A 21,179-nucleotide genomic window follows, 5' to 3' on the forward strand; every position below is an offset into this window, starting at 1 on the left:
GATCAATTTAGCAGTTGATGAAGGTGATGAAGATGAGATGAAATATTTGAACAAAAAACTGAAAAATTGTATTTGACTCCGATATGAAGCAAGGAACTGATTCTAGGACATTTTGCTGAGTAATTTTTCAGTGTACAGTTTTGTTTTTGCAATAAGAATATGCCACCTGGTAAACCAGCATTTTCTTCCTTTTCAGCATACTTGCAATCATATCTCCTTTTGTCATTTTTAAAAAAATTATGGTTTAAAAAGGAAACATAAGCTAACTGACCAGAATTCGAAGAAAGGAACCCAGTGACTTTCAAGCTAACCATACCTCAATCAACAGTATTTATTGAGCATCTTCTCTGTGCAGAGCACAGTACTTGGGAAAGCACAATAGGGATGGAAGGAACTAGCACTGCCCTCAATAATAATAATAATGAGATTTATTACTTACTATGTACTAGGCACTGTACTAAGTGCCAAACAAACAAATGGATATTAGAGCAAATTAAACCAAGTGGTCTTTGGAAAGCCAAATATCTTGATTCTATTTATTGCTATTGTTTTAATGAGATGTTCATCCCCTTGATTCTATTTATTACTATTGTTTTTGTCGGTCTGTCTCCCCTGATTAGACTGTAAGCCCATCAATGGGCAGGGACTGTCTCTATCTGTTGCCAATTTGTACATTCCAAGCGCTTAGTACAGTGCTCTGCACATAGTAAGCACTCAGTAAATACTATTGAATGAATGAATGACTCAGATTAGCATATTTTGGACACATAATCCGGAGGACTAATTATTTGGAGAAGACACTAATGCTAGGAAAAGTCCAGGGAAAATGTGGAAGAGGCAGACCAGCAGCTAGATGGATAGAGACTGTAACAACGATAACAGAAGAACTGTTAGAAAGGTTTCGGATTATGGCAGAGGACAGGACGTTCTGAAGAAAGTATATCCTTGGAGTCACTATGAATTGGAAACGACTCGACGGCACTTAATAATACTACTGCATTAAGTGCTAGGGTAGGTACAAGCCAATCAGGTTGGACACAGTCCCTATCCCGCGTAGGGCTCATAGTCTCCGTCCCCATTTTATAAATGAAGTAACTGAGGCCCAGAGAAGTGAAATGACTTGCCCAAGATCACACAGCACACAGGTAGTGTAGCCGGGATTAGAACCCATGACCTTCTGACTCCTAGGTCCTGGCTCTATCCATTATGCCGTACAGAGCAAAGTGTAACCGAGAAGAGACACTAAATTCTACACATAGGGGACACAATATTCATTCATTCAATAGTATTTATTGAGCGCTTACTATGTGCAGAACACTGTACTAAGTGCTTGGAATGTACAATTCAGCAACAGATAGAGACAATCCCTGCCCAATGATGGGCTCACAGACTATCAAGGTCTATACAGAATAGCAGTTGGGCAGGGCAATCATGTGAGAACCATTTATTCATTCATTTAGTTGTGTTTATTGAGTGCTTACTCTGTGCAGAACACAGTGCTAAGTGCTTGGGAGAGTTCAATAGCACAGTAAACAATCACATTCCGTGGCCACAACGAGCTTACAGTGTAGAAAGGGAGAGAATCCAAGAGTTGAGGTGACACAGAAGGGGTGATGTGGTAGTAAGTGGGGGAATTGGGGTGGGGAGACCAGAGATTAATCAGAAAAGGCCTCTTTTAACGCTACCTCTTGTAAGCTTATTATGTGATAGACACTGCTGTGAGCGCTGGGATGGGTACAAGTTAATTAGGTCAGACACAGCCCCCATCCTGCATGGGGCTCACATTTTACTGTTGAGGAAACGGAGGCACAGAGAAGTTAAGTGATTTGCCCCGGGTCACACAGCAAGCAATTGGCAGAGCCGAGATAGGACCCCAGGCCCGTCTGACTCCAAGCCCAGACTCTCTCCACTAGGCCACGCAGAACACTGTGTGCAGGACACTGTATTGAACACCTGGGAGACTACAATCCAGCAGAGCTGGTAGACATGACCTGCCCTCAAAGAGTTTGTAATCTAGTCGGGAGATAGAGGCTAAAGAAATTATGGATGGGGAAATGGAAGAGTAGAGGAACATGTATATAAGAGCTGGGGATGGGGTGAATATCAAAGTGCTTAAGGGATTCATTCATTCATTCGTTCAGTCACATTTATTAAGCGCTTAACGTGTGCAGAGCACTGTACTGAGCACTTGGGAAAGTGCAGTATAACAGTGAACAGTGACAGTCCCTGCCCACAATGAGCTCATAGTCTGCGGGGGTAGGGAGACAGGCATTGATACAAATAAATAAAAAGCAGATCCAAGTGCATAGTTTGATGCAGACACAGGAGGGCAGATGGGGTGGGGAAGTCAGGGATTAGTCAGGGAAAGCCTCTTGGAGAAAAGCAGCGTGGCTTGGTGGATAGAGCACGGGCTTTGAAATCAGAAGGTGATGGGTTCTAATCCTGGCTCCACCACTTGTCTGCTGTGTGACCTGGGGCAAATCACTTTACTTCTCTGGGCCTTAGTTCCCTCATCTGTCAAATGGGAATTAAGACTGTGAGCCTTATGTGGAACAAGGACGGTGTCCACCCTGATTAACTTGTATCTACCCCTGCGCTTAGAACAGTTCCTGGCACATAGTAAGTGCTTAACAAGTACCATTATTATTGGAGGAAGTATGGTTTTAATTAGGCTTTGAAGATGAGGAGAATAGTGGTCTGTCAGACATTAAGGGGGAAGATGTTCCAGGCCACAGGAAGAAATGGGCAAGATGAGAGAGATGAGATTGAGATATGATGAATAGGTTGGAAGGAGAGAGCAAACTGAGTGCCTTTAAGCCAAGGGTGAGGAATTTCTGGTGGATGCAGAGATGGAGGAGAAACTGTCATTGGAGTTTGTAAGTGTTTTTTTAAGAAAAAATGATCTGTCAGTCAATCAGATGTATTAAGTGCTTACTGTGTGCAGAGCACTATACTGAGCATGGGGGCGAACACAATATTACAATATTTCAGACACACCAATATAACTATCACAGACACATCCCCTCCCCACAACAAACTTACAGTCTAGAGGAGGAGACAGACATTAATATAAATAAATGAAATTGCAGATATGGACTTAAGTCCCCCCTGGGGGGGAATGAGAAGCAGCGTGGCTCAGTGGAAAGAGCACGGGCTTTGGAGTCAGGGCTCATGAGTTCGAATCCCAGCTCTGCCACTTGTCGGCTGTGTGACTGTGGGCAAGTCACTTAACTTCTCTGTGCCTCAGTTCCCTCATCTGTAAAATGGGGATTAAGACTGTGAGCCCCACGTGGGACAACCTGATTCCCCTATGTCTACCCCAGCGCTTAGAACAGTGCTCGGCACATAGTAAGCGCTTAACAAATACCAACATTATTATTATTATTATTAATGAATAAAGGGAGCAAGTTAAGGTGACACAAAAGGGAGTGGGAGAAGAGGAGAGGAAGGCTTAATCAGGGAAGGCCTTTTGAGGGAAGAGTAATTGTCGGATATAAAGAGTGATGACATTCTAGGCCAGAGGGAGAACGTGGGTGAGAGGTCAGCAGTGAGATAGGTGAGACGGAGGTACAGTGAGAAGGTTGGCATTAGAGGAGCGAAGTGTGTGGGTTGGGTTGTAGAGAGAGAGAGAGCAGTGAGGTAAATTAGGAGAGGGCAAGGTGATTGTGCTTTGAAACCAAAAGTAAGGAGTTTCTGTTTGATGCAGAGATGGATGGGCAACCACTGGAGGTTCTCGAGGAGTGAGGATACTTGGCTTGAACGTTTTTGTCAAAAAATGATCCAAGAAGCAGAGTGTAGTATGGACTGGAGTGGGGAGAGACAGGAGGCAGGGAAGTCAGCGAGGAGGCTGGTAATCAAGGTGGGTTAGGGTAAGTGCTTGGTTCAGTGTGGGTAGCAGTTTGGATGGAGAGGGAAAGGTGGGTTTTAATGATGTCGTGAACTGACAGGATTTAGTGATAGATTGAATATGTGCGTTGAATGAGAGAGAGGAGTCAAGGACAATGCCAAGGTTACAGGATGTGAGACAGAAAGGATGGTGGTGCCATCTGCAGTGATGGGAAAGTCAGGGGAAGGGCAGGGTTTGGGTGGGAAGATAAGGAGTGCTATTGATGGCGGGATATCCAAGTAGGGATGTCTTGAAGGCATGAGGAAATACGAGACTGCAAAAGAGGGAGAGAGATCAGGACTGGAAATATGGATTTGGGAATCATTCACCTAGAAGTGGTAGTTGAAACCATGTGAGCGAATGAGTTCACCAAGATGGTGAATAGAAGGGGACCCAGAACTGAACCTTGAGGAACCCCCGTAATTAGGAGGTGGGAAGGTAGAGGAGGAGCGCACGAAAGAGACTGAAAATGAGCAGCCAGAGAGCTAGGAGGAGAAGTAGGAGAGGACAGTGTCAGTGAAACCAAGGTTAGATAATGTTTCCAGGTGAAGGGGATGACTGGCAGTGTCGAAGGCAGCTGAGGGGTCGAGGTGGATTAGGATCGAGTGGATTTGGATTGGATTTGGCAAGAAAGAGGTGAACTTTGAGAGGGCAGTTTCTGTGGCATGAAGGGGATGGAAGTAATAATAATAATAATATTGGTATTTGTTAAGCGCTTACTATGTGCAGAGCACTGTTCTAAGCGCTGGGGTAGATACAGGGTAATCAGGTTGTCCCACATGAGGCTCACAGTTAATCCCCATTTTACAGATGAGGTAACTGAGGCACAGAGAAGTTAAATGACTTGCCCACCGTCACACAGCTGACAAGTGGCAGAGCCGGGAGTCGAACCCATGACCTCTGACTCTGAAGCCCAGGCTCTTTCCACTGAGCCACGCTGCTTCCCCAAGTCTGATTGGAGGGGTTCAAGGAGAGAATTGGAGGAGAGGAACTCGAGTCAGTGGGAGTAGACAACTCGCTCAAGTAGTTTGGAAAAGAATAGTAGAAGGGAGATAGAGCGATAACTGGAGGGAGTCATGGGGTCAAGGGAAGGGTTTTTTTTAGGATAGGGGAGACATGGGCATGTTTGAAAGCAGCGGGGAAGAAGCCATTGGAAAGCAAACAGTTGAAGATGGCTGTTAGGGAAGAAGGAACTGGGCAAGTGTTTTGATAAGGTATAAAGGGATAACTAATAAAAATAACAATTGTGGTATTAGTTAAGTACTTACTATGCATCAGGCACTGTACTGAGCGCTTGGTTAGATACAAGGTAATCAAGTCCCGATTGGGGCTCACAGTCTAAGTAGGAAAGAGGACAGATACTGAATCCCCATATTACACATGAGGAAACCAAGGCACAGAGAAGTGAAGGGATTTCCTCATGGTCACACAGCAGGAAAATGGTGGAACGGAATGAGAATCCAGGTCCTCTGAATCTCAGGATGGGGATGGTGCAGGTGGAGGAGGTGGATTTTGAGAGAAGGCAGGAGATTTCCTCTAGATATAGTGCTGGGAAAGATGGGAGAGTTGAAGAAGGGGCAGGAGGGGGGAAGGACTGGGGAGGTCCAGGGGAGATTTTAGGGGGATCCCGCCTGGTAGTTGCAATTTTCTCAATAAAGTAGGTGGCCAGGTCACTTGGGCAAGGAATGGGGGGACGAGGGGGATAAGAGGTTTGAGGAGAGTGCAGAGCACTTTACTTAGTGCTTGGGAGGGTACAGCCCAATCATGTAACAGACATAGGATTGGAAGATCCTTGAGAACAGGAAATATTCAATTCAATCGTATTGAGTGCTTACTGTGTGCAGAGCACTGTACTAAGTGCTTGGAAAGTACAATTCAGCACAAGATAGAGACAATCCCTACCCAACAGTGGGCTCACATTCTCGAAGGGGGAGACAGACAATAAAACAAAATAAGTAGACAGGCATCAATAGCATCAAAAATATATAAATAGTATTATATATACATATCACTAATAAAATAGAATAATAAATATGTACGAATATACACAAGGGCTATGGGGTAGAGAAGGAGGTAGAGCAGGGGGAGGGAGGAGGGGTGGGGAGGAGGAGCAGAGGAAAAGGGGGACTCAGTCTGGGAAGCGTCTCTCACACGAGCTAAGGACAGTGCTCTGCATTCAGTAGGTACATGATAAATCGTCTTTGGGTTTTTCTGAGCATCTACTGAATGTAGAGCCTTGTAGTAAATACATATGATACTAAGAACAAAAAAATGGCTAATGATTGATGGATTGAGTGTATTTTGCTGTGAATAATATTCCAAGAGAAGCACCTTGTCTAAGTGGATAGAGCATGTGCTTGGGAGTCAGAAGGATCTAGGTTCTAATCCTGGCTCTGCCACATGTCATCTGTGTGACCTTGAGCAAGTCACTTCACTTCTCTGGGCCTTAGTTACCTCATCTGTAAAATAGGGATTAAGACTGTGAGCCCAGTATGGGACAGGGACTGTGTCCAACCTGATTACCGTGTACCTAACCCAGCATTTAGAACAGCAGTTGGCACATAGTAACTGCTTAACAAATACCATTATTATTATTATTACTATTATTCATGTTTCCATGTTTCCCCACTCCTCAGTACCTTCCAGTGGTTGCCCATCCACATCTGCATCAGTCAGAAACTCCTTTGTATAGTGCTCTGCCCAGAGTAAGTGCTTAATAAATACGATTGACTAACTGACTGGAAGAACAAGAACGACCAACTATCAGATGTATCGTTCAGTTGTAAAAATGACTTATGAGTAGTCACAACTATGGAAATTATGAAATTTGTCAAGCATTCACTATGTGCTAAGTATTACACTAAGCACTGGGGTAGATTCGAGATAATAAATTTGGACTCAGTCCCCATCCCATTTGCGCTCATAGGGAGAACAGGCATTGAATACCCATTTTACAGATGGGGAAACTGATACACTGAGATGACAAGTGACTTTTTTAAAATAGTATTTTAATGGTATTTTTTTAAATGGTATCGAATCGCCATGTTACAGACAAGGAAACTGATGCATTGAGATGATAAGTGACTTATTTTTTAATGGTATTTGTTAAGCACTTACAACGTGCCAAGCACCATACTAAGCACTGAGGTAGATAGAAGTTAATCAGGTTGGACACAGTCGATAGCACACATGCGACTCACAGTCTTAATCCCCATTTTACAGATGAGGTAATTGAGGCACAGAGAAGATGAAGTAATTGAAACTTGCCCTAGGTCACACAGCAGACACCTGGAGGAGCCGGGCTTTGAACCCAGGTCCTCTGACTGTCCAGGCCCGGGCTCTTTCCATCAGGCCATACTGCTTCATCCTAAGCTTGTTGTCCACATGGGTGAGATGGTCAGCGGAAAGGAGGGCCCTCAGAATTTGAACTGGGATGTTTTTGTCTTCCAGTTGTCGCGTCACAATAAGATGTTACAACAGATGCTCAAACCCGGGTCCGATCCAGACGAAGGAGATGAAGCACTGAAGTACTATGCCAATCACACAGCACAAATTGAGGTAAGGTTTGGTTTCCAGAAAGAAAATTAATCCTTCCATCAATGGAATTTATCGAGCACTTACCGTGCGCAGAGCACTAGACTAAGTGCTTAGGAGAGTTCATTCATTCATCCAATTGTATTTATTAATAAATTAGTGATAATAATAATTGTCATATTTGTTAGGCTCTTACTATGTGCCAGGCACTGTTCTAAGCGCTGGGGTAGATACAAGAAAATCGGGTTGAGCACAGTCCCTGTTCCACATTAGGCTTACAGTCTTCCCATTTTACAGATGAGGTAACAGAGGCACAGAGAAGTGAAATGATTTGCCCAAGGTTACACGGCAGACAAGTGATGGAACCAGGATTAGAGCCCAGGTCCTTCTGACTCCCCAACCCAATAGCAACTGTTAGGGGTGCTATTACTAACACATATTATCAGCCATTTGGTGGTACTCTTTGAGCACTTTGTTCTGGGAACATACACAATTTATTTGTGCTGTGTTTAAAATGCGTCATCATTTCTGATGTGTCTCATGAGCTAGCGGATAGAGCTTGGGCCTGGGAGTCCGAAGGATCTGCATTCTAGTTCCAGGTCTGCCGCTTGTCTGCTATGTGACCTTGGACAATTTGCTTTACTTCTCATTATCAATGAATACCACTAACCAATTGATTGATATCAGTTGATTCTTTATCCTTCAAATGGAGCATCCATAAACACAAAAAGAGTACGGGCCTGGGAGTCAGGAAACCTGGGTTCTAATCCTGGCTCCGCCACTAGTTTTTTCTGTGACCTTGGGCAAGTCACTTCACTTCTCTGTTCCATCATCTGTAAAATGGGGATTTAAATCTGTGATCCCTGTATAGGATAGGGATTGTGTCAATCATTCATTCAATCATATTTCTTGAGCACTTATTATGTACTCTCACATTCACCCCACACATCCAATCCGTCACCAACACCTGCCGGCCTCAACTTCACAATATTGCCAAGATCCGCCCTTTCCTCTCCATCCAAACGGCTATCGTGCTGGTATAAGCTCTCATAATATCCCGTCTGGATTACTGTGTCAGCCTCCTCTCAGATTTCCCTTCCTCCTGTCTCTCCCCATTCCAATCTATTCTTCATTCCGCTGCCCAGATCATCTTCCTACAGAAACGCTCTAGGCATGTCACCCCCCTCCTCAAAAACCTCCAGTGGTTGCTTATCAACCTTCACACGAAACAAAAACTCCTCACTCTTGGCTTCAAAGCTCTCCATCCCCTTGCCCCCTCTTTCCTCACCTCCCTTCTGTCTTTCTGCTGCCCACCCTGTACTCGCTGCTCCTTTGCCGCTCACCTCCTCACGGTCCCCCGTTCACGCCTGTCCCACCGTCAACCCCTGGCCCGTGTCCTACCGCTGTCCTGGAATGCCCTCCCTCCTCACCTCCGCCAAACTAACTCTCTTCCCCTCTTCAAAGCCCTACTGAGTGCTCACCTCCTCCAGGAGGCCTTCCCAGACTGAGCCCCCTTTTCCTCTGCTCCTCCTCCCCTCCTCATTCACCCCTCCCACCCTCTGCTCTTCCCCTTCCCCTCCCCTCAGCACTGTGCATATTTGTATACATAATTTATCACTCTATTCATTTTATTGATGTGTATATATCTATGATTCTATTTATCTTGCTGATGTCTGCGCCAGACTACTTGTTTTGTTGTGTTCTGTTTTACTTTGCTGTCTGACTCCTCCGTTTAGACTGTGAGCCCATTACTGGGCAGGAATTGTCTCTATCTGTTGCCAAATTGTACATTCCAAGCACTTAGTACAGTGCTCTGCACATAGTAAGCACTCAATAAATGCTATTGAATGAATGAATGGAACATGGTAAGTGCTAAACAAAATCAATCAATCAATAACTGGTATTTATTGAGTGCTTACTGTGTGAACTAAGCACTTGGATGAGTACAATTTAACAGAGTTGGTAGGCACATTCCCTTCCCTCAGCAAGTTTGCGGTGTGGAGAATGAAAATGAATAAACCAAAAAAAGCACAAACCAAATCCCAGAAAGACAAATGGTGATGGTTATTTTTGGTTTCAGATTGTTCGGCACGATCGGACAATGGAACAGATCGTTTTCCCGGTGCCGAACATCTGCGAATACCTGACGAGAGAATCCAAAAGTCGAGTGTTCAACTCCACTGACAGAGATGAACAAGGGAGTAAAGTGAACCACTTTTTCCAACAAACTGAGGACCTTTACAGTGAAATGAAGTGGCAGAAGAAGATTCGGAGTAAGTAGATTCCAACTGTTTGCCTAGGATCTTTACACCAATTTCTGAGTTCTCTATAAAGGAGTGGAAGATTTGGGCTTTGTGTTGATTAATCAATTATGGCACTTAACAAGGGCTAACTGTGTGCCAAGCACTGTACCAAGCTCTGTGGTAGGCACCAAGTAATCAGGTTGGGCACAGTCTCTGTCCTACATTCATTCATTCAATAGTATTTATTGAGCACTTACTATGTGCAGAGCACTGTACTAAGCGCTTGGAATGGACAAATTGGCAACAGAAGTATCATGAACTTCCTAGTATCATAGTATCATGATGTACTAGAACATACTAGAACATAGTATCATGAACAGAAGTATATGAACATAGTATCAACAGTATTAATAATAATTATAATAATGATAATGGGATTTAAGCTAAGCGCTTACTATTTGCTAAGCACTGTTCTAAGTGCTGAAGTCGATACAGCATAATGGAGTTGGACACAGTCCCTGTCCCACATGGGGCTCATAGTCCTAATCCCCATTTTACAGATGAGGTAACCAAGGCACAGGGAAGTTAAGTGACTTGCCCAAGGCCATAAAGCAGACAAGAACCCATGACCTTCTGACTCCCAGGCCAGTGCTCTATATAATAATAATGGTGGTATTTGTTAAGCGCTTATTATGTGCCAAGCACTGTTCTAAGCGCTGGGGTAGATAAAAGGTGATCAGGTTGTCCCTTGTAAGGCTCACAGTCTTAGTTCTCATTGTACAGCTCAGATAACTGAGGCCCAGAGAAGTGAAGTGACTTGCCCAAAGTCACACAGCTGACTAGTGGCAGAGCCGGGATTCAAACTCGTGACCTCTGACTCCCACGCCCATGCTCTTTCCACCAAGCCATGCTGCTTCTCTATCTACTACGCCGTGCTGCTTTCCAGTGAAAAGAGCCTGGGCCGGGAGTCAGCAGGATTTCTGTTCGAATTCCAGTTCCACTACCTGTCCACTCTGTGACTTTGGGCAAATCACTTCACTTCCCTAGGTGTCAGTTACCTTGTCCATAACAAGAGGATTCAGACCGGGAGCCCCATGTGGGGCAGGGACTGTGGCCAAACTGATTAGCCTGTATCTTCTGTAGCGCCTAATGCAGTGCCTGGCTCATAGTAAGCGCTCAACACATACCATAAAAAAGAGGGGAGGAGGGGGAGTTCCCGCTGTCTGTTTCATGGTAGAACGGAAAGATGAACAGCTGCGTATATGAAGCCTGCAGGACATCCCCGGAATAGAATGGGTCAGAACAAGTCGTCAGGAGAATGGAGAGGGAGAAACACGAGAGCATTCTTTCTCTGTTCTCTGGTGATTGAGCAGATTGTTTTCAAAAAATCTCTCTGAGCATTTCTTTGCCTTCCTAAGTCCAACACATTTTAAAATGTATGACACATTCAGAGAGAGGGAAGGAACTGGATTATGGGTTAGCAGGTTTACAGTGTGGTAATTAGCTGGGCCCAAAAGATGCATTAGAGCGGTTCCTTAAGAAGCGGCCTTTTACCTAATTAGGGAAATCTAACACATCTTATATCTGGATGGAGAGATGAGTTGGAGTTAGAACTGAAGGGGGAGGGTAGGAATCCTCACAATCGTATTTGGGCGGTTGTCTGGGAAGCAGTGTGGCCTGATGGAGAGAGTACGGGCTTGGGATTCAAAAGGACCTGGTTTCCAATCCTGGCTCCTATACTTGTCTGCTGTGTGACCTTGGGCAAGCCACTTCACTTCTCTGCACCTCAGTTTCGTCATCTGTAAAGTGGGGATTGAGACTGTGAGCCCTATGTGGGACAGGGACTGTGTCCAACCCCGAATTGTACTTCCCAAGTGTTTAGTGCAGTGCTCTGCACCCAGTAAGTGCTCAATAAATACGAGTGAATGAATGAATGACCCCCTGGTTAGCTTGTATCTACCCCAGCACTTAGTACAGTGCCTGGCACATAGTAAGAGCTTAATAAGTACCACCATCATTATTATTATTATTATTATCGTTACCTCCCTGCTGACAGTCAAGGGTCCTGAACGACTGTCACCACACCTAGCATAGAATGTGGCCTGTTACTAATGATGATGTTTTTTGAATAGAAGCAGAGTGGCTTAGTGGATAGAGCCCGGGCCTGGAAATCAGAAGGACCTGGGTTCTAATCCCAGCGCTGCCATTTGTCTGCTGTGTGACCTTGGGAAATTCACTTCACTTCTTTGTGCATGTATCTACCCCATTGCTTAGAACAGATCCTGGCACATAGTAAAGGCTTAACCAGTACCATAAAAAAATTTTACTGCCTATTAAATGTGAGTGGGATTGTTTGTATTTTTATTCATTTATTGATTGCAGTCATAGTCAATCATTGAATCCGACAGTGGTATTTATTAAGCACTTATTCTGTGAAGAGTACCCTCCTGAGCACTTCAGTCTGTTTCCCCACTCCTCAAGAACCTCCATCCACTTCGGCATCAAACAGAAACACCTCACCATCGGCTTTAAAGCAGTCAATCCCCTTGCCCCCTCCTGCCTCACCTTATTACTCTTCTACTGCAACCCAGCCCACACACTTTGCTCCTCTAATGCCAACCTACTCACTATATCTCCGTCTCATCTATCTTGCCACCGACTCCTCACCTATATCTTCCCTCTGGCCTGGGATTCCCTCCCTCTTCATATCCAACAGATGATCACTTTCCCCCCGTTGGAAGCCTTATAGCAGACACATCTCCTCCAAGAGGTCTTCCCTGACTAAGCCCTCCTCTCCTCTTCCACTACCTTCTGCATCACCCTGACTCTCTCCCTTTGTTTCGCACCGCCCCCCCGCCCAGCCCCACACCACTTAAGTACCTAAATCCACTAGTTATACCAATGTCTGCCTCCCCCTCTAGACAATAATAATAATAATGGTATTTGTTAAGTGCTTACTATGTACTAAGTATTACTACAAGCACCATGGTAGAAACAAGGGAATCAGGTTGTCCCACGTGGGGCTCACAGTCTTAATCCCCATTTTACAGATGAGCTAACTGAGGCGCAGAGAAGTTAAGCGACTTGCCCAAGTGACGAAGCCGGGATTAGAACCCACGACCTCTAACTCCTGAGCCCTTGCTCTTTCCAGTAAGCCACACTGCTTCTGAGCAGGAAGCGTGTCTACCAGTTCTGTTGTAACGTACTCTCCGAAGCACTCAGTACAGTGCTAAGAACACACTAAGCACTCAGTAAATACAATTGATTAATCGATCGATTGGGGGAGTAAAATGTAATAGAATTGGAAGATCTAATCTGTAATCCTAAGGATCTTGCAGTCTCTAGGGGGAGACTGATATGAAAATCAATTGTAGTAGGGGAAGTAGAGTTATAAGTATATTTACGTAAGTGCTGTGGAGCTGGGTTTGATATCGAAGTGCTTAAGCGGTACTTAGCCAAGGTCTTTGGATCTTTCTCAAGCAGCGTGGCCTCCTGGAAAAAGCACAAGACTGGAGGTCAGGAGACTTGGCTTCTAATCCCAGCTCCAGCACTTACTTGTCTCGTGACCTTAAGCGAGTCACTTGATTTCTTTTTGCCTCTTTTCCCTCATCCAAAAATTGAGATGTTGCCTATTTTCCCTCAGGCCCAGCTATGAGCCCCAATTTCTTTTTGCCTCTTTTCCCTCATCTGAAAAATTGAGATGTTACCTATTTTCCCTCAGGCCTAGCTTTGAGCCCCAATGTGAAAAAGGGACCACGTCTGAGTCGATTGTATTAGCCCAATGCTTGGCACATAAGTACTTAACTGAAACCACCGTTATTGCCAATAATATTCTTATTAGGTTTCGGAGAGTACGATAACCTTCAAGCTACTTCGTATCCGGTTAGGCATGTTTTTGTGTGCCAAAAAAGGCAGGATATAGACCGTCATATCGTATTTCCTAAATGAGTGATTCATTCATTCGTTCATTCACTGGATTCTTTTAGTTGGCTTCCTGTGAAAAAATCAATCTGTCTTCTAGGCAGACAAATAACAAGTAATGACTAATGTTTTTGCACATTCTCGTTGGTGGACTAAATTTTTCTTTCAGAAGGTATCCCTGAAGGCAGGATCCAAATAACTTAGTGTGGTTATAGTCTCCCAAATGATTAGTACAGTGCCTAGCATTTGGGTACTTAATGAATGTTTGTGATTGTTGGAGTGATTGTTACCACGTTAATCCAAACCATTTATCCTGGCCTGCCTCGATTACTGAATCAGCCTTCTTGCTGCTCTCCCTGCCTCCTTTTTCTCCCTACTCCAGTCTGCACTTCACTCTGCTGCCCGAATCATTTTTCTACACAAATGTTCAGTCCATGTTTCCCCCCTCCTCAGGAACCTCCAGTGGTTGCCCATCCACCTCCACATCAAACAGAAACTCCTTACCACTAACTTTAAAGCTCTCAGTTAGCTTGCCCCCTCCGACCTCACCTCACTGATCTATTACAACCCGAACATTTTGCTCCTCTAATGGCAGCTTACTCACTGTCCCTAGATCTTGTCTATTTCGCTGCCGACCTCTCGCCCACATTCTGCCTCTGGCCAGATAAAATGTGACAGACAATTGCTCTCTCCTCCGTAAAAGCCTTATCGAAGGCACATCTCCTCCAGGAGGCCTTCCCTCTTCTCCCACTCCCTTCTGGGTGACCCTAGCTTTCTCTCTTTATCCTTTTCGCCTCCCATTCCCACAGCACTTAATAATAATGACATTTGTTAAGAGCTTACTATGTGCAAAGCACTGTTCTAAGCGCTGGGGAGGATACAAGGTGATCAGGTTGCCCCACGTGGGGCTCACAGTCTTCATCCGCATTTTACATATGAGGTAACTGAGGCACAGAGAAGTGAAGTGACCAGCCCAAAGTCACACAGCTGACAACTGGCGGAGCTGGGATTTGAACCCATGACCTCTGGCTCCCAAGCTTGTGCTCTTTCCACTGAGCCACGCTGCTTCTCACTTCTTTACCTATCTGTAATTTATTCATTTCTATTTACATCTGTCTCCCCCTCTAGACTGAAAGCTCCTTGTGGGCAGGGAATGTGTCTGTTTTATTGTTGCATTGTACTCTCCCAAGCGCTTAATACATCCTCTGCACACAGTAAGCACTCAATAAATAAGATTGACTGTCTGACTGTTTCAAGCACCATTCTGAGCGCTGAGATAGATACAAGTTAATCAGGTTGGACACAGTCCTGCTCCCACACAAGAATCACAGTCTAAGTAGGAGGGAGGACATATATTAAATCTCCATTTTATAGTTGAGGAAACTGAGGCCCAGAGATATTCAGTGACTTGCCCAAGGTAATAATAACAATAATAATAATGATAATAATTTTGGTATTTGTTAAGCACTTACTACGTGCTGAGCACTGTTCTAAGTGCTGGGGTAGATACAGGGTAATCAGGTTGTCCCACATGGGGTTCAAAGTCTTAATCCCCATTTTACAGATGAGATAACTGAGGCACTGAGAAGTTAAGTGACTTGTGCAAGGTCACACAGAAGGTAAGTGGCAGAGTCAGGATTAGAACCCAGGTCCCCTGAACTCCTAGGCCTGGGTTCTTAACACTAGGATACGCTGTTTCTCTGTTGATTATGATTTTTGAAAAGTGTGTTGTCTTTTCTGATTGGAGACATCCTCCTTCTCTCCCTGCAGGTAACCCCGCTCTCTTCTGGTTCTCCAGACACATCTCTCTCTGGGGAAGCATTTCCTTCAATCTGGCCGTCTTCATCAACCTGGCTGTGGCTCTCTTCTACCCATTTGGGGACGATGGGGATGAAGGCAAGTGTTTGTGTTCTCGGTGGCATTCATTCATTCATTCGATCGTATTTGTTGAGCACTTACCGTGTGCAGAGCACTGTTCTAAGCGCTTGGAAGAGGATGATATGCCAATTCATTCATTCATTCATTCAATAGTATTTATTGAGCGCTTACTATGTGCAGAGCACTGTACTAAGCACTTGGAATGAACAAGTCAGCAACAGATAGAGAAAGTCCCTGCCCTTTGACGGGCTTACGGTCTAATCGGGGGAGACGGACAGACGAGAACGATGGCAATAAATAGAGTCTAGGGGAAGAACATCTCGTAAAAACAATGGCAACTAAATAGAATCGAGGCGATGTACATTTCATTAACAAAATAAATAGGGTAATGAAAATATATACAGTTGAGCAGACGAGTAAAGGGCTGAGGGGATGGGAAGGGAGAGGGGGAGGAGCAGAGGGAGATGGGGGGAAAAGAGGGTTAAGCTGCGGAGAGGTGAAGGGGGGGCGGTAGAGGGAGTAGAGGGAGAAGGGGAACTCAGTCTGGAAGGCCTCTTGGAGGAGGTGAGTTTTAATTAGGGTTTTGAAGAGGGGAAGAGAATTAGCCTGGCAGAGGTGAGAAGGGAGGGCGTTCCGGGACCGCGGAAGGACGTGGCCCTGGGGTCGACGGCGGGATGGGCGAGACCGAGGGACGGTGAGGAGGTGGGCGGCGGAGGAGCGGAGCGTGCGGGGTGGGCGGTGGAAAGAGAGAAGGGAGGAGAGGTAGGAAGGGGCGAGGTGATGGAGAGCCTCGAAGCCTAGAGTGAGGAGTTTTTGTTTGGAGCGGAGGTCGATAGGCAACCACTGGAGGTGTTTAAGAAGGGGAGTGACATGCCCAGAGCGTCTCTGCAGGAAGATGAGCCGGGCAGCGGAGTGAAGAATAGACCGGAGCGGGGCGAGAGAGGAGGAAGGGAGGTCAGAGAGAAGGCTGACACAGTAGTCTAGCCGGGATATAACGAGAGCCCGTAGCAGTAAGATAGCCATTTGGGTGGAGAGGAAAGGGCGGATCTTGGCGATATTGTAAAGGTGAAACCGGCAGGTCTTGGTAACGGATAGGATGTGTGGGGTGAACGAGGGTGAATGTGCCAATAAACAGACACATTCCCTGACTGCAGCGAGTTTACAGTCTGGGGGGGAGACAGACATCAGTACAAATAAATCAATTAGAGATACATGCATAAGTGCTGTGGGGCTGAGAGGGGGGTAGAGCCAAGGGAGAAATTCAGGGTGACGCAGAAGGGAGTGGGAGAAGAGGAAAAGAAGGCTCAATCAGGGAAGGCCTCTTAGAGGAGAAGTGCCTTCAGTAAGCTTTTGAAGGTCGGGAGAGTAATCGTCTGTTGGATTTGAGGAGGGAGGGAGTTCCAGGCCAGAGGCGGGACGTGGGCTAGGGGTTGGTGGTGAGATAGGTGAGACAGAAGCCCAGTGAGGAGGTTAGCGCTAGAGGAGCGGAGTGTGTAGGCTGAGTTGTAGGAGGAGAGAAGTGAGGTGAGGTAGGAAGGGGCAGGTCGATGGACTGCTTTAAAGCCAATGGGGAGGAGTTTTCGTTTGATGCAGAGCTGGAAGGGCAACCTTGTTGTAGGCAATTCATGTTGTGCTCAAAAATAAAATACTGTGAACATGCTCCCAGCAAATGCCAGGAAAGGTGAATAATAATAATGATAATGGTACTTGTTAAGTGCTTATTCTGTACCAAACTTTATTCTAAATGCTGGTGTAGATACAAGTTAATCAGGTCAGGCACAGTCCCTGTCCCACATCAAAAAGAACAGTAATAACAATTATAAATAATAAAAATAGCAATTATCATGCTTGTTAATGGTTTCCCTTGTCCTGGGACAGATAACAGATGATCATATCTAGACACTGTTCTTGCCTCACACAGTGCTCATGGTTTAAGGGGGATGGAGAACAGGAATTTTATCCCCATTTGACAGATGAAGAAACTAGGCTCAAAGAGGTTAAGTGACTTGCCCAAGGACACACAGCAGGCCGGTGACAAAGCTGGAACTAGAACCCAGGTGCCCTGACTCTAAATGGCAGGGACTGTATCTGTTGCCGACTTGTTCATTCCAAGCGCTTAATACAGTGCTCTGCACATAGTAAGCGCTCAATAAATACTATTGAATGAATAAAACCCGGGTTTCTTCCCCACTCCCTGAACCCTGTTCCCAAGGAGGCCAGTGACAAAAAAGCCCAGAATAAGCCTGTGCGGACTGGACTTTCCTTCTCCTCCACCTCCTTCTCTTTCTCCTCCTCCTCTTTCTCCTCTTCTCCCTCCTCCTCTTTCACCTGCTTCTCCTTCTCCCTCCTCTTCTTCCTTCTTCCTCCTCCTCTCCCTCCTCCTCTTTTTCCTCTTCTTTCCTCTACTTTCTCCTCCTCTTCCTCTCCTTAATCCTCCTCCTCTGCCTTCATCTACTTACTTCTCCTCCTCCTCGTCCTCCTCATCCTCCTCAGTCCATTTTCTTCTGCTGCTTTTCCTCCTCCTCCTCCTGTCCCATCCCCCTTTCTACAGTGCAGGGGCCGGAGGGTGACGGTGGGCTGGTCTCTGCGCAGGGGTGTCTGTGGGGGGGAGCGGCAGAAATAACAATAATAACGTTGGTGTTTGCTAAGCGCTTACTATGTGCCAAGCACTGGCAATAGCAACCAGGGGCACCTCCTTAAGTGTGTCTATGGGGGCGAGGAAGCTTTTGGCTTTCAGAGCCCAGAGAGAGGTACGGGGGGGCCAGGGGGATGCGGGGAAGAGGTCAGTAAGGGAGGTGGGGAGGTGAGAAGGGGGGGGGTGGGTTGGGAAGCAGGAAGGGGTGGAAAGGAGAGCAAAGAGGGGGCGGGTAGGGGAAGCAGAAACATTTTTAAACAGCTGCATGGTATCGTGGCTAGAGCCTGGGCCTGGGAGTCAGAAGGTCATGGGTTCTAATGCCGGCTTCTCCACTTGTCTGCTCTGTGACCTTGGGCAAGGCACTTCACTTCTTTGGGCCTCCGTTACCTCAAATGTCAGATGGGGGTTATGATTGTGAGCCCCATGCGGGACAGGGACTGCGTCCAACCCGATCTGCTTGTATCCACCTCATTGCTTAGTTCAGTACCTGGACTTAGTTCAGTACCTGGAACAAAGTAAGCACTGAACAAATACCAATTACTATTATTATGAATGGGCCTGCTAATTCCGTTACAGCGTAATCTCCCAAGCTCTCCATACAGTGCTCTGCACGTTAGTCGGCCCTTTCAGAGGATCCCTCAAACTAGTCAGTCATCAGTCGTATTTATCGAGTGCATACTACATGCACAGCACTCTGCTAAGTGCTCGGGAGAAGACAACAGAACAGTGTAACATACACATTCCATGACCTCAATGAGTTTATAGTCCAGAGGACTGAAAAACAGTCAGGTTGCCAAACTTTCATTCATTCATTCAGTCATATTTATTGAGTGCTTACTGTGTGCACAGCATTGTACTAAATGCTTGGAAAGTACGATTCAGCAACACATAGAGACAGTCCCTGCCCAACAATGGGCTCACAGTCTAGAAGCAGGGAGAGAGACATCAAAATAGTAAACAGGCATCAGTAGCATCAATAAAAATAAATAGAATTATAGATATGTACACATCAATAATAAAAAACCCAATAATAAATATGTACATATATACACAAGTACTGTGGGGTGGGGAGTTAGGGGGGAGGGAGTGAGTTGGGGAGATGGGGAGAGGAGGAGGAGCAGAGGAAAAGGGGAGCTTGGTCTGGGAAGGCCTCTTGGAGATGAGCCATCGGTAGGGCTTTGAGAGGGGGAAGTGTGTTTCCATTCATTCAGTTGTATTTATTGAGCATTAACTGTGTGCAGAGCACTGTACTAAGCATTTGGGAGAGGACAAGAGAACAAAAAATAGACATATTCTCTGCCCACAACAAGCTTAGAGTCCAGAGAGTTTCTTCAGTGCTTTTTGAGGCCGAGATGGACAAGCGATGAACCAAGGAATTACCCTGGAGGTGGGTGGGGCGGGGGCCGGTAGGATTAGAAGGCTCGAGGTTCTGTCCACTGGGGAGAAGGAACCCAGACCGAATCGCCTTTCCTCAGAGGGTCAGGTCACAGTCACGTGTTGGTCACGTGGCGGAGGGGATGCCGATGACCTGGTCAACACAAGAATGTTGCCCTGGAGGTCACTTCTGCGATTTCCACACCCTGCGACTAGAATGAGACTAGTAAACTCAGCATGAGACTGCAGCATGGTGTAGCGGATAGAGCACGGGCCTGGGAGTCAGGGCTCATGAGTTCGAATCCCAGCTCTGCCACTTGTCAGCTGTGTGACTGTGGGCAAGTCACTTAACTTCTCTGTGCCTCAGTTCCCTCATCTGTAAAATGGGGATTAAGACTGTGAGCCCTACGTGGGACAACCTGATTCCCCTGTGTCTACCCCAGCGCTTAGAACAGTGCTCTGCACATAGTAAGCGCTTAACAAATACCAACATTATTATTATTAAGGTCATGAGTTCCAATCCCGGCTCCACCATCTGTCTGCTGTGTGACCTTGGGCAAGTTAGTTCACTTCTCTGGGACTCAGTTTCCTCATCTGTAAAATGGGGGTTGAGACTGTGAGCCCCACGAGGGACAGGAATTGTGTCCAAAACGATTTACTTGTGCCCACTCCAGCACTTAGTACAGTGCCTGGCACATGCCTTGCACATAGTAAGCACTTAATAAATACCATTATTATTATTATTATTATTATTATTATTAAATGGAGGCTGACCCCTGGCATCTAGAGGGACAGTGCGTGTCACGAACCCAAGACCTCATTAATTGGAAATGGGGAAAGGGTTTTGTTTGGTAAAGGTGTAGTGGGATAGAGCACGGGCTTGGGATTCAGACGGTTCTAATCCTGGCTCTGCCATTTGCCTGTTGTGTGCCCTTGGGCAAGTCACTTCACTTTTCTGTGCCTCAGTTACCTCATCCGGAAATTGGGCTTTGGGACTGTGAGGCCTAAGTGGGATAGGGACTCTGTCCAACCCCATTTTCTTGTAACCTCCCCAGTGCTTAGTACAGAGCACTAAGCACTTAGTAAGCGCTTAACAAATACCATAATAATAATAACCCTAACCCCTAACCCTAACCCGAATATTATTATATTAATAATTAAATGTATTATTATTAAACAATTACAATGCTCTGAGCAGCTTCTCCTTAACACCAGGACTAAAAAGGTAGAAAATCAGCGTGGCTTAGTGGAAAGAGCGTGGGCCTAGGAGTCAGAGGACGTGGGTTCTAATCCCGGCTCCGCCACTCGTCTGCTGTGTGACCTTGGGCAAGCCACTTAACTTCTCTGTACCTCAGTTACCTCGTCTGCACAATGCGGATTATGACCGTGAACCCCATGGGAGACACGGACTGCATCCATCCCGATTATCTTGTATCTACCCCAGCACTTAGTACAGTGTCTGGCATTTAGTAAGCACTTAACAAAAGCCAATAAAAAAAAAGGTTGATAGACCCGTTCCCTACCCACAAGCAGCTTACAGTCTAGGGGGGAAGATGGACGTTAATATAAATATATAAATTATGGATATAAACTTAAATGCTGTGGGGCTGAGGGTGGGATGAATGAAGGGTGCAAATCCAAGTGCAGGAGCGACACAGAAGGAAGTGGGAGAAGAGGAAATGAGAGCTTAGTCGGGGAAGGCCTCAGG

The 21,179-nt window shown here is 45.8% G+C and overlaps 1 protein-coding gene across 1 annotated transcript in view; it reads left to right on the forward strand.

The window, feature by feature from the left end:
• The window catches only part of ITPR2 (inositol 1,4,5-trisphosphate receptor type 2), a 428,831-nt gene that overhangs the window by 328,282 nt on the left and 79,370 nt on the right, over positions 1 to 21,179 (forward strand). The window contains exons 46-48 of the mRNA XM_029057432.2: positions 7,337 to 7,444; positions 9,501 to 9,693; positions 15,355 to 15,480. Coding sequence (XP_028913265.1) covers positions 7,337 to 7,444; positions 9,501 to 9,693; positions 15,355 to 15,480 — 427 coding nt within the window. The remainder of the gene's footprint in view (positions 1 to 7,336; positions 7,445 to 9,500; positions 9,694 to 15,354; positions 15,481 to 21,179) is intronic.

Source organism: Ornithorhynchus anatinus, chromosome 2 (genome assembly GCF_004115215.2).
Source record: "Ornithorhynchus anatinus isolate Pmale09 chromosome 2, mOrnAna1.pri.v4, whole genome shotgun sequence".
Classification (NCBI taxonomy): domain Eukaryota; kingdom Metazoa; phylum Chordata; class Mammalia; order Monotremata; family Ornithorhynchidae; genus Ornithorhynchus; species Ornithorhynchus anatinus.